General features: G+C 36.2%; 1 protein-coding gene across 1 annotated transcript; it reads right to left on the bottom strand.

Annotated features, from left to right (window-relative positions):
* Window positions 1-191: 191 nt before the first annotated feature.
* LOC117989725 (xanthine dehydrogenase/oxidase-like) lies at window positions 192-12,866 on the bottom strand. Its single transcript, XM_069503982.1, has 17 exons — window positions 12,807-12,866; window positions 11,745-11,902; window positions 10,793-10,953; window positions 9,627-10,000; window positions 8,897-9,117; window positions 7,923-8,025; window positions 7,359-7,486; window positions 6,645-6,932; window positions 5,788-5,949; window positions 5,118-5,246; window positions 4,493-4,977; window positions 3,664-3,847; window positions 2,908-3,103; window positions 2,054-2,820; window positions 1,785-1,977; window positions 1,192-1,305; window positions 192-737 (listed from the first exon to the last, which is right to left on the bottom strand). Exons 1-17 carry the CDS (start codon window positions 12,847-12,849, stop codon window positions 667-669), a joined length of 3,777 nt encoding a protein of 1,258 aa, XP_069360083.1. The 5' UTR covers window positions 12,850-12,866; the 3' UTR covers window positions 192-666.
* Window positions 12,867-13,191: the final 325 nt, after the last annotated feature.

Here is a 13,191-nt window from a genome sequence, read left to right as displayed (position 1 = left end):
GCATAATCCTAAGATTGCAGTCAAGGGCTAACTTGTAATGGAATAAATAAATTGTCATGATTAACTAAGTTTGGTATTCTTGCTTCAACTACAGTCTAGCCAACCAGAGGTGATTGCGATCGTTACACTGTAGCAATGCTGTTAAATTGAAAAATTAATTATGGCAGTTTATCAGAAAGAAATTAAAGAAACAAGTTCAAAACTTTAATAAGATTATCATTGAAGAATAACAGAGGTTAATAAACACTAAAAAAGGTAAACAATTTTAATTGATTTCCTTGTAAAATTGAAAAAATGACAAAACTATGAGGGCTGGCGAACAAAACAGTATAATTACATTTCTGATCAAAATACTTTTATTCTTTAATCCGTTAAATACAGAGCTAAACTCATTTCCGATAAACACAGTCTAAAACTGCACCAAATTTGAATCTAAAGTTCAAAATTTTGATCAGTGAATACAAACTTGAACTCACATCCAAGTAAAATAGTCTAAAATGTGCTTAAATTGAGTCTTTTCGTGATTTCAAGCGGTACAATAATTACACTAAAGTTCTAATAGTCTTTAGTCAGTTTTTTGCTCCTCTGTGTATTGCATGGAATTAAAATATTTTCTTCGCCAGCTTCTTAATTATTAAACAAAAGGCTTCCTTAATTGAATTGTTCTTAATAGAATTTAAATTCCTCCAATTTAGTCTCACAAGCCAAACCGATCTTCTCAACAGTGTAAGGGCCATCTGAAATATAAATGGAAAAATTTGTTAGATTTTATCATTAAAACTAAGGAGAGATCATGATAAGTCCAAACCAATAAAATCATTTCGCAGTATATGAACTAGCGGCTCGATTACGAACCGTCTGCATCAATCATTTAATGACTGCATCAATGTCAAAATATGGTTTTTGCAGCTGCGCGATTGCGGGAGAATGACAGCTGCAATCTCACGATCGCAATCATCTCTGATTGGTTAACGCTCGCTCACTATTGGCTACAATGCATTCTTGCAACAAGAATCGCACAAATTCAGCCAATCAGAAGAATTGAGATTGTAATAATGATTGATGCAGGTTTTAGACAATCGCCCTACTGGGTTCATTGAGACAGACCATAAAGGATCGATGTGGACAAAAAATGTTTTGACAGTTCATTTACAAACAAAAAACAATAACATAATTACATAACAAAATTACCTATATTAAACCAATTTTTTGAAGGAAAACCAGATTCCAGCCTTGATGACGTAATAGCTTCTCGCAAAGCAAATGGTATAACCACTCCCATACATGTTGCTGGTTCAGATGTTACTGAAAAAATATGACGAATGAATAGAATGTTCTAAATTTCTACTAAGCCACAGTCCACTTGAATTTGATGTTTTGCCTCCATATAAAAATGTAAAAAAAAAAAATATTTGAAAACATTGTACATACGAACAAAATATCAAGCGATAGAGCTGGTGGATATATCAACATATAACCGATATAATATAATTGGTGAATATAATAATAAGGAAGGTATTAAACTTGATATAAATTTAATTTTGTAAATGTTTGTCTTACCCGTACATAATCAGCTAAGGATGCCATAAGTCTGTTCAAATCCAAAATGAATGAAGATTGTTATTCTTGTGGTACTTAATTATGATGGATTTATTTTTATTATTATTTCGTTTAATTTTTTTTTGATTTGCCATAGATTATTATGAGGTTGACATAATAATATTATTATTATAATAAGTAGTTACAAAAGGCATAGTTACAGAAAGAAAAAAAATGATAGTTACATTTTGATCCTAAGATTGCATCATTGGAGTATGATTTTTTCCTGAAATAAATTCTCAAGTCCTGTGGGATGTCTGTTCCTCCTGGCACAAAATAATTCCAAGTTCGATCTGTCAGCAATTCCCCAGTCTTACGATCAAATATAGTCTCTTCACTTGTGAAATATCCAACACCCATTATAAAAGCTCCTTCAACCTTTAAAGAAACAGAATATAAGGGGTTTCATAACATTTGTATATTATTTAGACTAATTAATTATTTTCATACTTACTTGTCCTATATCAATGTCTGGATTTACACTACGGCCTACGTCTTCCAATAAATCAACTCTTGTTATCTGAAATTGGCCTGTTAAAACATCAACTTCAACTTCGGCCAAAGTCACACCGTAAACATCGAAGTTATGTACGTCACTAGCATCTGTAAATGCATTAGCCTGTAAATTGACCCCTTGCTGAAACGCTTTCGCTATAAGTTCTTCCCATGTTGGATTGGTCATTGTTTTTTTTATCGGATTCAGTCTTGTTAACAATTGTTCGCAACATCTTTGAACGCCAATTTGAACATTCTGTGATGTCATACTTCCCGCTGCACGAGAGTTGTTTGGATTTAACATTGCAGTATTTGGTTTAATAAATATTTTATTTAGTGGTACCTTTAGAAAGAAAGCACATACTTGTATAGCTTTGGTATTTATTCCTTGACCCATTTCTGTGCCACCATGAACTATGGCGACAGAGCCATCGCCGTGGAAAACTGACATTGTAATATTAAGAAAAAATGGAGCTGTACTGGACCATTTCAAAAGAGTAAACCGCAAACCACGTTTCTTCCATCGATTTTCTACGTTAAATTGGTTTACAGAAATTCTTCTTTCTTTATAATTAGAATCTGCTATAAGAGTATTAACCATTTCTTCAAGATCACTATACTTTGTTCTGTCCAAGTTATTCAAACGTACTTGCAAGGGATCTATACCAAGCTCGTAGGATATTCTCTCCATCATTTCCTCTGAACTAGAAATAGCCTCCAATGTTCCTGAGTCATTTAATTAAAAAAAAAATGTTGTAAAAACACTACTAATTAAGTCGTATATTATATCGTCTTATAATTTTATAATATTACCTGGTGAACGAATCCAGGTGTTGGAGTGAGTATCAGTGATTACATTAAAACTCCTGTATGTCCATGCTTCTTGGTTATAGCAGTTAGAAAATACATCAAGTGTTAGTCCTATGAGTGGTTCGTTAACTATGAAACCGTTATCATCATATAAGTCAAAATTCAGGTACTGAATGACTCCGTTTTCGTTGACACCAATCTGGAAATCAAGTAAATAAAAATAATGTGAAAGTAGACAACTACAAAAAGGTGAAAGGTGGTTAAGTATGAATTACTTATAAAATATCATAAAAATAAGGAGAAAAAAGATATAAAACCGAAAGCCCCAAAATCCTAAAAACATTGAAGAGGGAATAATACAAGGAAAGTATTGAAGGGGATGATTAATTTTTTACTGTGGCGACAAAAAGTAGATAAAAGGAGCTCAATTATAGCGAGAGGTGAAGAAAAAGGTTACTGAAAGATCTGATTGGAGCCTTTTCAGTGGGTAACTTTCAGGCATGCAAATTTGCTCACCAAGTTTTCTTTTAAATCAAGTAATATATTTAATTTTAGTGCTAAAATCGTTCATATATCTGAAAGTTATTAGTCAGGAATCGGACTCCAGACCTCCCTGACCCCCTATGAGGTTTCTTGACAGACAGACAGACAAAGTGATCCTATAAGGGTTCCCTTTTTCCTTTTGAGGTACGGAACCCTAAAACAGCAATTATTATGAAATCAAACACAATCATATAAAATAAACACACTCAAACATACCTCATAATCTGTCGAAGATGGCATTCTCTTCCCTAATGTTCGTGTTTGAGTTCTTAGAGGTAAAATAAATCTGCAGGGTCGGTTCAATTTGTATGCAACTAAAGCACATGCAGTAGAGACCATGGTTTGTCTCGAAAGCTTCAGCCCAAAGCTACCACCAAGGCGACGTACCTCAACATCTACCCTAAAATCTTTACTAATAAATAAAATTGAAGTGTCTGTCTGTAATTTCGAAATTACTACCACAAATTAAGCTCATACGGTTATTTGAAATGTACTATTACTGAATCACATGTTTTTAAAATTCATGTTTGTCAGTCTGTGTGTCTGTTTGAACGGACTAATCTTCGGAACGGCTGAACCTATTTTGACGGGACTTCCACAAACAAGTAGAAAATTAACCAGGGAGTAACATAGGCTACTTTTTTAACCGACTTTCAAAAAGAAGAAGTTGTGTTTTGCTACCTATGTACACCGAAATCTCCAAGATTTCTGAATCGATTTGCGTAATTTTTTTGCGCGCGGATTGCATCGCAGATAGGTGTGTCAACCGCTTCTTTTATTTGGTCTGACCAACGTCTCGGGCTACGTACGCGGGGTCTCTTACCTTCGATCTTCCCAGTGACCATGGGTTTTCAATATTCCTGGCGTCCTTTCTTGTGATAAGACCAAAGTACTCGAGGGTCCTCCGCAGACAGATGTTAGATTGCCTCATTTTTATTTTTAGTTTGTTAAGTATTTCCTTCTGGCAATCCTTAAGGCAATCCTGCAGTAATATTATCGATTGTTCTCTGTACATAGTTCTAAACAAAATGAACACTAAGCTTACCTACTTTCTTCAATGTTTAAGCAACGAGCTGCGTGGAACTGACTTGCATCTATATATTGAGAGGTCGGATGAACTTTCAATTCCTCTTCAGTTGGGAAGGATACACACATGATCGTCTCAAAACAAAAATGGTATTGCCATAATGTTGTATGGCTACCTCTTATAGTTTTAGTAACTTCATTGCCTATTCTTGTTGCTGGTACAGATGAAAACAACGTAGTTTTTTGGGGATTTTTTTTATTTATCCTTATATCAACTTCTGGCTTCCTAACATTACTATAAGTAACTTTAACCATCAGTGTAGCTCTGTCTGCCAAGTGAAATGTATCGGCTACTATGATTCCTATTGGTTGATTATAATATTGTACTTCTTTACTGCAAAGTATTTCTTCGTTTACTGTAAATTCAGTTAAATCGGGTGACGTAAATGAATTCAGACCAGGGATATCCTTTGCGATATAAAATGCTATAACTCCCTCTTGTTGCTATAAAAATATTAAAATTATTTTTAGACTTTAATTGGTATAATAGTTATTTTCAAAATTAGAAAAGAATTTGTATCTGCTATTGAAGAAATAAAGAATGATCGTAAAGTATTACTATGAGCTTCTCAATGTTTACTTACTAATGCTTCTGTGGCATCTATACTCGTGATAGTTCCCAATGCTACGGTGCTGAGCACAAATGCAGCAAACACTTCGTTTGGTAATTTTGGAATATCTTCAGTATATTTCGCTTCTCCTGCGCATTGTAACTGATGAATAAAATTTCAGTTAGTAAGCAAAAATAAGGACGACCTCCAACCCGCTGGACTGACGACCTTAAGAAGATAGCGGGAAGTGGGTGGATGAGGAAGGTGGAGGATCGTGTGTGGTGGCGTGCTCTTGGGAAGGCCTATGTCCAGCAGTGGACGCAAATAGGCTGATTGATTGATTGATTGAAGTAAAAATAAAATCTACAAATCATTCAATTAAAAACACTTAATTACCTACTAGGAATTTTTGCTTTTTAAGGGGGTGTAGGTTCGTTTGAATATTGCAAGTAAAGATGATGTCTGGTGGGACATATCAGCCATGGCTAGTTACCACCCTACCGGCAAAGCAGTGCCGCCAAGCGATTTGGCGTTCCGGTACAATGCCGTTTAGAAACCGATCAGGGTTAGGGGCTTAACGAAATTGCCATACCCATTCCAAGTTAACCTGCTTCCATCACTTACCATCAGGTGAGCAGTCAAGGGCTATCTAGTATCAGAATATAAAAAATAGTTATCACATTGAAAGGATTAATAATCTTACCAGAGCTTCTGCTTTGGGTAGAGGCTGGTTGATTGGCCAAACAGTTGGATCAGTTGTAAAGGACTGAGAGGCTGTTGATACTGGACGAGTTTCAGGAAGCTTTATGGCACCAGATCTGTATCGTGGGTTCAGTATATTCTCAGGACATAATGATAGGAGACCCTTTAAAATAGAAATCACCGGTAAACCAAATATAAATAATACAAAAACATAACAATAATATCTACAGAACTTAATTTTTTAAATAATAAATGATTATTATTATTACACTAGCTGCCCCGGCGAACTTCGTACCGCCTAACAGTAGATTCTTTTGCAGGATTTTAAATTTTTCTCTCCGTAAAACCCATCCTCGTACTTCAAGGAATATTATGAAAAAAGAGTTAGCGAAATCGGTTCAGCTGCTCTCGATATTTGCGATCAGCAACACATTCAGTGATTCATTTTTATATATAGAGATTAAAATAACCAAGCAATATTTAATTTAAAAAAAAACAATGGTTGCTTAATAGTTGCCGTCTATTCGGGAGGTTAGGTACTCGATATCGGGCACGCAACTCTTACTTTTCAGAGTTATGTTTGTTTTAAGCAATTAATTAATACCACTTGTTTTAACGGTGAGGGAAAACATCGTCAGGAAACCTGCATGCCTGAGAGTTCTTCATGTTGTTCTCAAAGGTGTGTGAAGTCTGCTAATCCGCACTTGATCAGCTTGGAGGACTACGGCCAAACTCTTGTCATTCTTAGAGGAGACACGAGCTCAGTAGTGAGCCACCATCACTTGCCACCAGGTCTGATTGCAGCTAAGCGCTAGTCTATAAATTTAAAAATAAAAGTTTTCAATAAATTTCTCAAACCTTGTAAAATAATACAAGTGCTAGTTTTCTTCTATACTTCGCCGAGGGTTCAGGCGGCAGTTCTGTTACTATAAGTTCATCCGATAACATTTTCATAGCTTTTTGCAAAGTATCATTATTGAAAAGAATTTTCCCAACCAAAAATTTCTCAGTTTTGGAGGCTCTGTTGAAATTTGGTGACAAATCACCGTAAACAATTCTGCAGTCTGCTACTCGATTGTCAGGCTTGATCTTATAGAAAAAACCAGCATTAACTATCGCATGTGCATTTCTTGATCGTGCTGCTACCTTTAAATAGAAGACTGCTTTATTTTTGTTAGATCATGCTAAATAGTTATTTGTGTTATTTGTGTAGGTCAAACTGATATTTTTTCCCTCAAGAGCTGATATTTTGAATTCAGACCGAAGTGAAGGATTCTAAAGTAGAATCCTAAGTGTAGCGAGGAATTCAATATACGCCGCCTAAGAACAAAATATTTTGGCTCCGTGTGACACATTAATTTTTCCTCACTACCTATTTGAAAAACAATACACATACTAAATCACGAACGCAGACCAATCAGAAGGGGGAAAGTTTAAACTCCCACGGGAACAAAATATAATTTTGTTCCTGCTATACCAATGTTCGTTTTTCGATGACGATAAAAAAGTTATTTATGTATTTTTTCACAATAATTGATTGAAGAATTTACTTAATAGAACTATATATTTTACCTTGTATGTAACTACTTTGTTTTCTTTACTGAATGGTGGCATCAACACATTCAATATAACTTTCCCTTTCATATCTTCAGCAAGAAAATTGGCCATGGTAACAATCTTCTTAGTGCCATCTACAGAAACTGTAATAAAGTAGGTACTTAATTATGATACATTTCGATACTAATTTTAAGTTATATTTGAATTCAAAAACAAGTGATAGACATAAATAGTAATAGACAATAAAACAGAATATCTTTAACAATATAAGTCATTAATTAAAATAGGTAACTGGCCATTATTTCGCATCAGATCACATAAAGTTAAAAACTATAGACATGCTTATATTATTATAACTGGGATCTTTCTTTTCACGGTCTATCTGCTAAACCAATTTTGAGGAAATTTGGTATAGTGCTGTAATCCCGAAGATGAACATTAAGGTTACTTTTTGTCCTGGAAAATCCAAGAGTACCCGCGGGACTTTCAAAAACCTAACACCACACGTGCGAAATTGCAAGTAACATAATAATATAGCACTATAATATAGTAGACTATATTCTGGAAAGAAATATATACTTATAGTTAACCGCGCCCCTATAGTCTCGAGAAGGAGGAAGATGTCCGATGGAAACTCTCGATGAGCATGTTTTATCATCAGATTTCCCGCAATTGTTCCTATCTGAAACAATTTGCCATTTTCAATCGTCAAAGTACCAGCAACAGAATCAGAGGTGTTATTTTTTTAATTTATACTGATAAGAACACATAGTCAAATTATCGGATGAAAAGAATTAATGAAATAATTTAGGGATTTAATTAAAGTCCTTTACAAATAACTACTTATTTTTATCTTCTCTCGTGTATTAGACTCGTGTCGTGATAAAACAATAAGTAGGTATGTGAAATAATAAGTATGTTAAATAAATACAGCTAAGTGAATACAAATATCTGGTGATATTATTTTCACTTTACAAATCTGTCCCAAGTGATTGGAATAACTCTTCAATTTCTAGAACTTATGTGAATTAAAAATTATACGATCACTGCAATATTTTGTAATCCATGAAACTGCATACAATGCAAGTTGCAACATACATTTTGTGAAATTGCCACAGCAAACAATGTGCAGCGATATTGCGGTGGCTGTGTAATTTAGTGAAATTTATTTATTAGTAGAATACAAGTCTATAACAATTAAATATTAAAATTGCAAATCAAAAATATCATCTAAACCACCGTAACGAGGTAGGCTGCCCAGAACGCTGGCTGCGTTACCTCGTTAAATGGCCAGACTAATATGCTGACTGGGGTAACTGCCAGCCCTCCGATCCCCCGTGGATTCCACGAAACGAGATGGTACGTCCTCAAAAAAGGATCTAGCACCCTCGCTCCACGAGCCCATGGTCTCCACCCCAAAAGTCAAAAATAAACTATTTTCTACATTCTCATATTTGCACCTGTGTAATTTTATATTACCTATATCGTTCACTAAGTTTACTAATATATTGTCATTATCACATACTTAGCTATTTTTCAAGACCTATACTCACATTTCTAACGGCTACATGTGCAACAAACTGAATATGCTCGTTTATAATCTTAAGATACTCAAAATTTTCTGTATCAGACGCTTCTTGTAATATTTGAATAAACTCCGACAGAGTGGAACCAGCTCCAACAACTAAATTCTGATCGAAATTGAAGCCCCTAATTTCCGATACTCCACTGATGTCGATAAGTATACGTGGGTTTTCAATAATTGGGTATGCCCCTGAAAAGAAATGTGTAGTTATCACAGATATGTCCAGATATGCAACTAGCGTGGCTCCCTCAGTCCCTCTCGCTCAAGCAGAGTTACTTACTTGTGAAATGTTATTCCGTCTATTTTACGTTCGCTTCAGCTATTGTAGTCTAGTATACCCAACCCACCATTGAGCAATAACTTCAAAAACAACAAAACAACAAAACGAATCAATTATTTATTTACAATACTTGAGTCAACAAAGTATAGCGCTGACTCGTTTTAACAGTGTCTTAAGTCTGAGCAAAGTCAAAGTGCGCTCTATAGATCTCAGCCTAAGCTTGGGATCTATAGATCAAAACTTTGCTCAGACTTGAGTTTTAGTTGAAACGAGACAAATTTATGCGAGCGTATATAAATACGCTGTTGATAATGATGATGATGATGATGAATTCTGAGGAATCTTGAAATTATATTATATTATAATATAAGTTTATGACGGTTGTTGAGAATAAACAAGATTTGTTTAAATAATTTACCTTTTCCAGTATTTCCTGCAACGAGCATATAGGAGTCCACTCCCTTAGTACGCAAAACTTGTAATATATCAGCCACTGTTTGTACTCTAAACCATTGTCTACCATCTTTTAGTTCAATATACAAAATACTATCTTCCAAATCATTGTTAGACACAAAACACCAGTCGTAATCCTTGCAGTCTCTTCCCAAGCATGTATCTTTAGTATTTTTACACAGTTCTTCGATATCAGGCAATTCTATTCGCCCAGCAGCATCAGAAGCGAACTTTTTAAATGCATCGAAAATCGGTCTGTATCCAGTACAACGGCATAGGTTGCTCGATAGAGACCTCTCTACATCTAGCATCGTCAGGTTGGGTTCACTTTTTAACAGCCTGAAAATAATTTACTAACTATACAGAATGTTACCAGAACGATGGCGAAAACGAATACAGGTGATAGTACTGATGTGATACCACAATAAAATGCGAAAAAAATATATTTAAAAAATCCTGTAATTTTGTAAAAGTTAAGGATATTATATTGCAAATAAAACATCTGACTGACGCCAGAGGTCAACGAATGTTACGTAAGTAACATTTGTTACTCGGAGTCAATGCTGCGTCGTAGGCGGGGCATTGACTCGAGAGTTGCATGCTATACATTGCGGTTTTGAAAAATACTAAATCACTAAAACTATAAAATGAGGCAAATAAATATTGGTATTGGATTGTGTTTAGCTAGCATTCTGGTTACACCCTGTATGAAATATGTGAAACGGGTAAATTATATTTTGTAATAATTTTCGAAATCCTTTCAATTAACTTCATATCACTTAAGACATAATTAAATAAAACTTAAGTTCACAGTGACACTAAATAAATAATAATAAACTAGGGAAATTATGTGAATGGCTCACATTTAATCGAAATAGGAGTAAAAGGAAGATCTGATTTGATCTATCAATGCACAGCTCAAACTAGTTAATGCACAGCTCAAACTACTGTTGACTAGACGGAACGGGCTGTTTGGCATGCAGACTGTTAATATGACGTTGCCATCCGCTGAGAAATGATTTTTGCAAATTCGGGTTTGAAATTTGTGTAGTCCACGCGGATGAAGTCGCGGGAATAAGCTAGCATTAAGCAAGCATTATAAAGAGGAATGCCAAATTACCAAATACTCACGAGTACATAGACATCACCCATCCCGGTGTACAGAACCCACACTGAGTCCCGTTGTACTCTGCGAGAGTCGTTTGTAGAGGATGATACCCTTTCAGTCGGTTCCCAACTTGCTCGATGGTTGTGATGTCCCAACCCTGACATGAGGTTACTGATACCAAGCACTGAAAGCAGATTTAGAATGAGGGAATGGAAAGGAATGGGTAGATAAATATAATTAGAATACTCTTTGCTTATTCCTCTCTCTCTCTCCCTCTTTCTCTCTTTCTCTCTCTCCCTCTTTCTCTCTTTCTCTCTCTCCCTCTCTCTCAATCTCTAGTCTAGTTTACTATGAACACTTCCTGAATCTTGATAACTTAGGTGGGCAGTAACACTGCAGGATCAGGATTGAGGAGTTGGATCCAGAAATTTTTATGGGACCACCACGGCAACATCCTCTGTTGATTACAAAAATTTTGCCAATTGGTCCAGAAACTTCGAAAAAATCTGTGTATATAAGTACATTAAAAAAAATCCGGCCGAATTGAGAACCACCTCTTTTTGGAAGTCGGTTAGAAAGAAAGAAAGTTTTCTCTCCCTCCAAAATTTTAAAATACAAAATAGGCTCTGCCCCCTAATTGTGTAAGAATAACCATTTCATGGCTATCGCAATCGGCAAGAATTCTGCCCTTTGATTGGCTGTGAAAAAATGTAAACAGCGAATCAACCAATCAAAGGGCAGAATTTCTTGACGATTGCGATAGCCATGAAATGGTTATTCTTACACAATTGTGGGGCTGATGATATAAAGTATAGTACGCGACAGGTCAAGATCGGGGCGGAGGGACGCACCGCACACCCGCACGTCACTCGTGCTATCCCGCACCCGGCACCAGGCGTACCATCTCGACCGGTCGCGTACTATTTATGTATGTATTTCAATTTCAATAATTATGCGATCTTTACTAAAACTTACAGCATTGACGGACTGTGGGGCTTGACCCGGGCACTTGACAGCACTGACGATGCAGGCTCCGCAGCCCCCTTCCAGGCACATGTACTTGGTGCCTCGCAGCTCCAGGTGCCTGCGGAGGTACTCCAGCAGAGACGTGGTGGACGATACATCATTACCAACTGTTTGAATAAAAGTATATTATAACCATTCAATAATTTCTGTTAGTGGTTCGCCCCGACCTAGGATCTTGCGGTACCTATCCCATAATTCCCATAAGGCGTTTGCCTGTTAAAATGCTGAGAGCAATACGCAAGCAGTTCACTTCATTCTTATTTATTGTGCTAACTGCACAATAAATAAGAGTGAAGTGAACTGCTAATAGAAATACTTATACCCATTAAAATCAAATAATTTCGTTTCTTTATAATATTTATCTAATTTTAGTATTTGTTGTAATTGAAATTATACACAAGTTTCAGTTTAGGTTTTTAAGGATCCGTACCTAAAAAGGAAAAACGGAACCCTTATAGGATCACTTTGTTGTCTGTCTGTCTGTCCGTCTGTCTGTCAAGAAACCTACAGGGTACTTCCCGTTGACCTAGAATCATGAAATTTGGCAGGTAGGTAGATCTTATAGCTGACATTTGGGGAAAAATCTGAAAACCGTGAATTTAGGGTTAGATCACACAAAAAAAAAATTGTGGTCATGAACTAATAATTAGTATTTTCTACTTTCGAAGTGAGATAACTATATCAAGTGGGGTATCATATGAAAGGTCTTCACATGTACAGTCTAAAACAGATTTTATTTATTTTTATGCATCATAGTTTTTGAATTATCGTGCAAAATGTCGAAAAATACGACTGTAGTACGGAACCCTCATTGCGCGAGCCGACTCGCACTTAGCCGGTTTTTTTCTTCATTAATAACAGGTTCGATTTCTGTAAGGAAAACATCGTGAGGAAAATCTGCGTGCCTGAGATTTCTCCGTAGTGTTCTCGGCGGTATGTGAAGTCTGCCAATGTCATGCCTGTGCTCAGTAGTGGGCCGGCGATGGGTTGATCATGATGCTGATGAGTTACCTGAGCACTCGACTCCGTTCACTTTAAATTTAACACAGTCCATATTCGCTTACACGCAAGACGTATGGCGAATAGAATAAATGTTTTTATCATCGTGTTTATATAACACAATTTATTGTCCTGCGTTATCATGCGTCATGGTTTGGCGTCCTATGATGAATAGACGTAGCAATGTGCGTCTGTACGTATACCTTTTCATCAATCGATCAATTAGTCAGCCTGTTTGCGTCCACTGCTGGACATAGGCCTTCCCAAGAGCGTGCCACCACACACGATCCTCTGCCTTCCTCATCCACCCCCTTCCCGCTACCTTCTTGGTCGTGAGTCCAGCAAGTTGGAGGTTATCCCACACTGCGCTTGCCGATACAAAGTCTCCACTCCAGAA

This window comes from Maniola hyperantus, chromosome 16 (genome assembly GCF_902806685.2).
Source record: "Maniola hyperantus chromosome 16, iAphHyp1.2, whole genome shotgun sequence".
In the NCBI taxonomy this organism is placed as follows: domain Eukaryota; kingdom Metazoa; phylum Arthropoda; class Insecta; order Lepidoptera; family Nymphalidae; genus Maniola; species Maniola hyperantus.
Note: the sequence above shows the minus strand (reverse complement) of the source record. Positions and strands in the feature narration are given on the sequence as shown.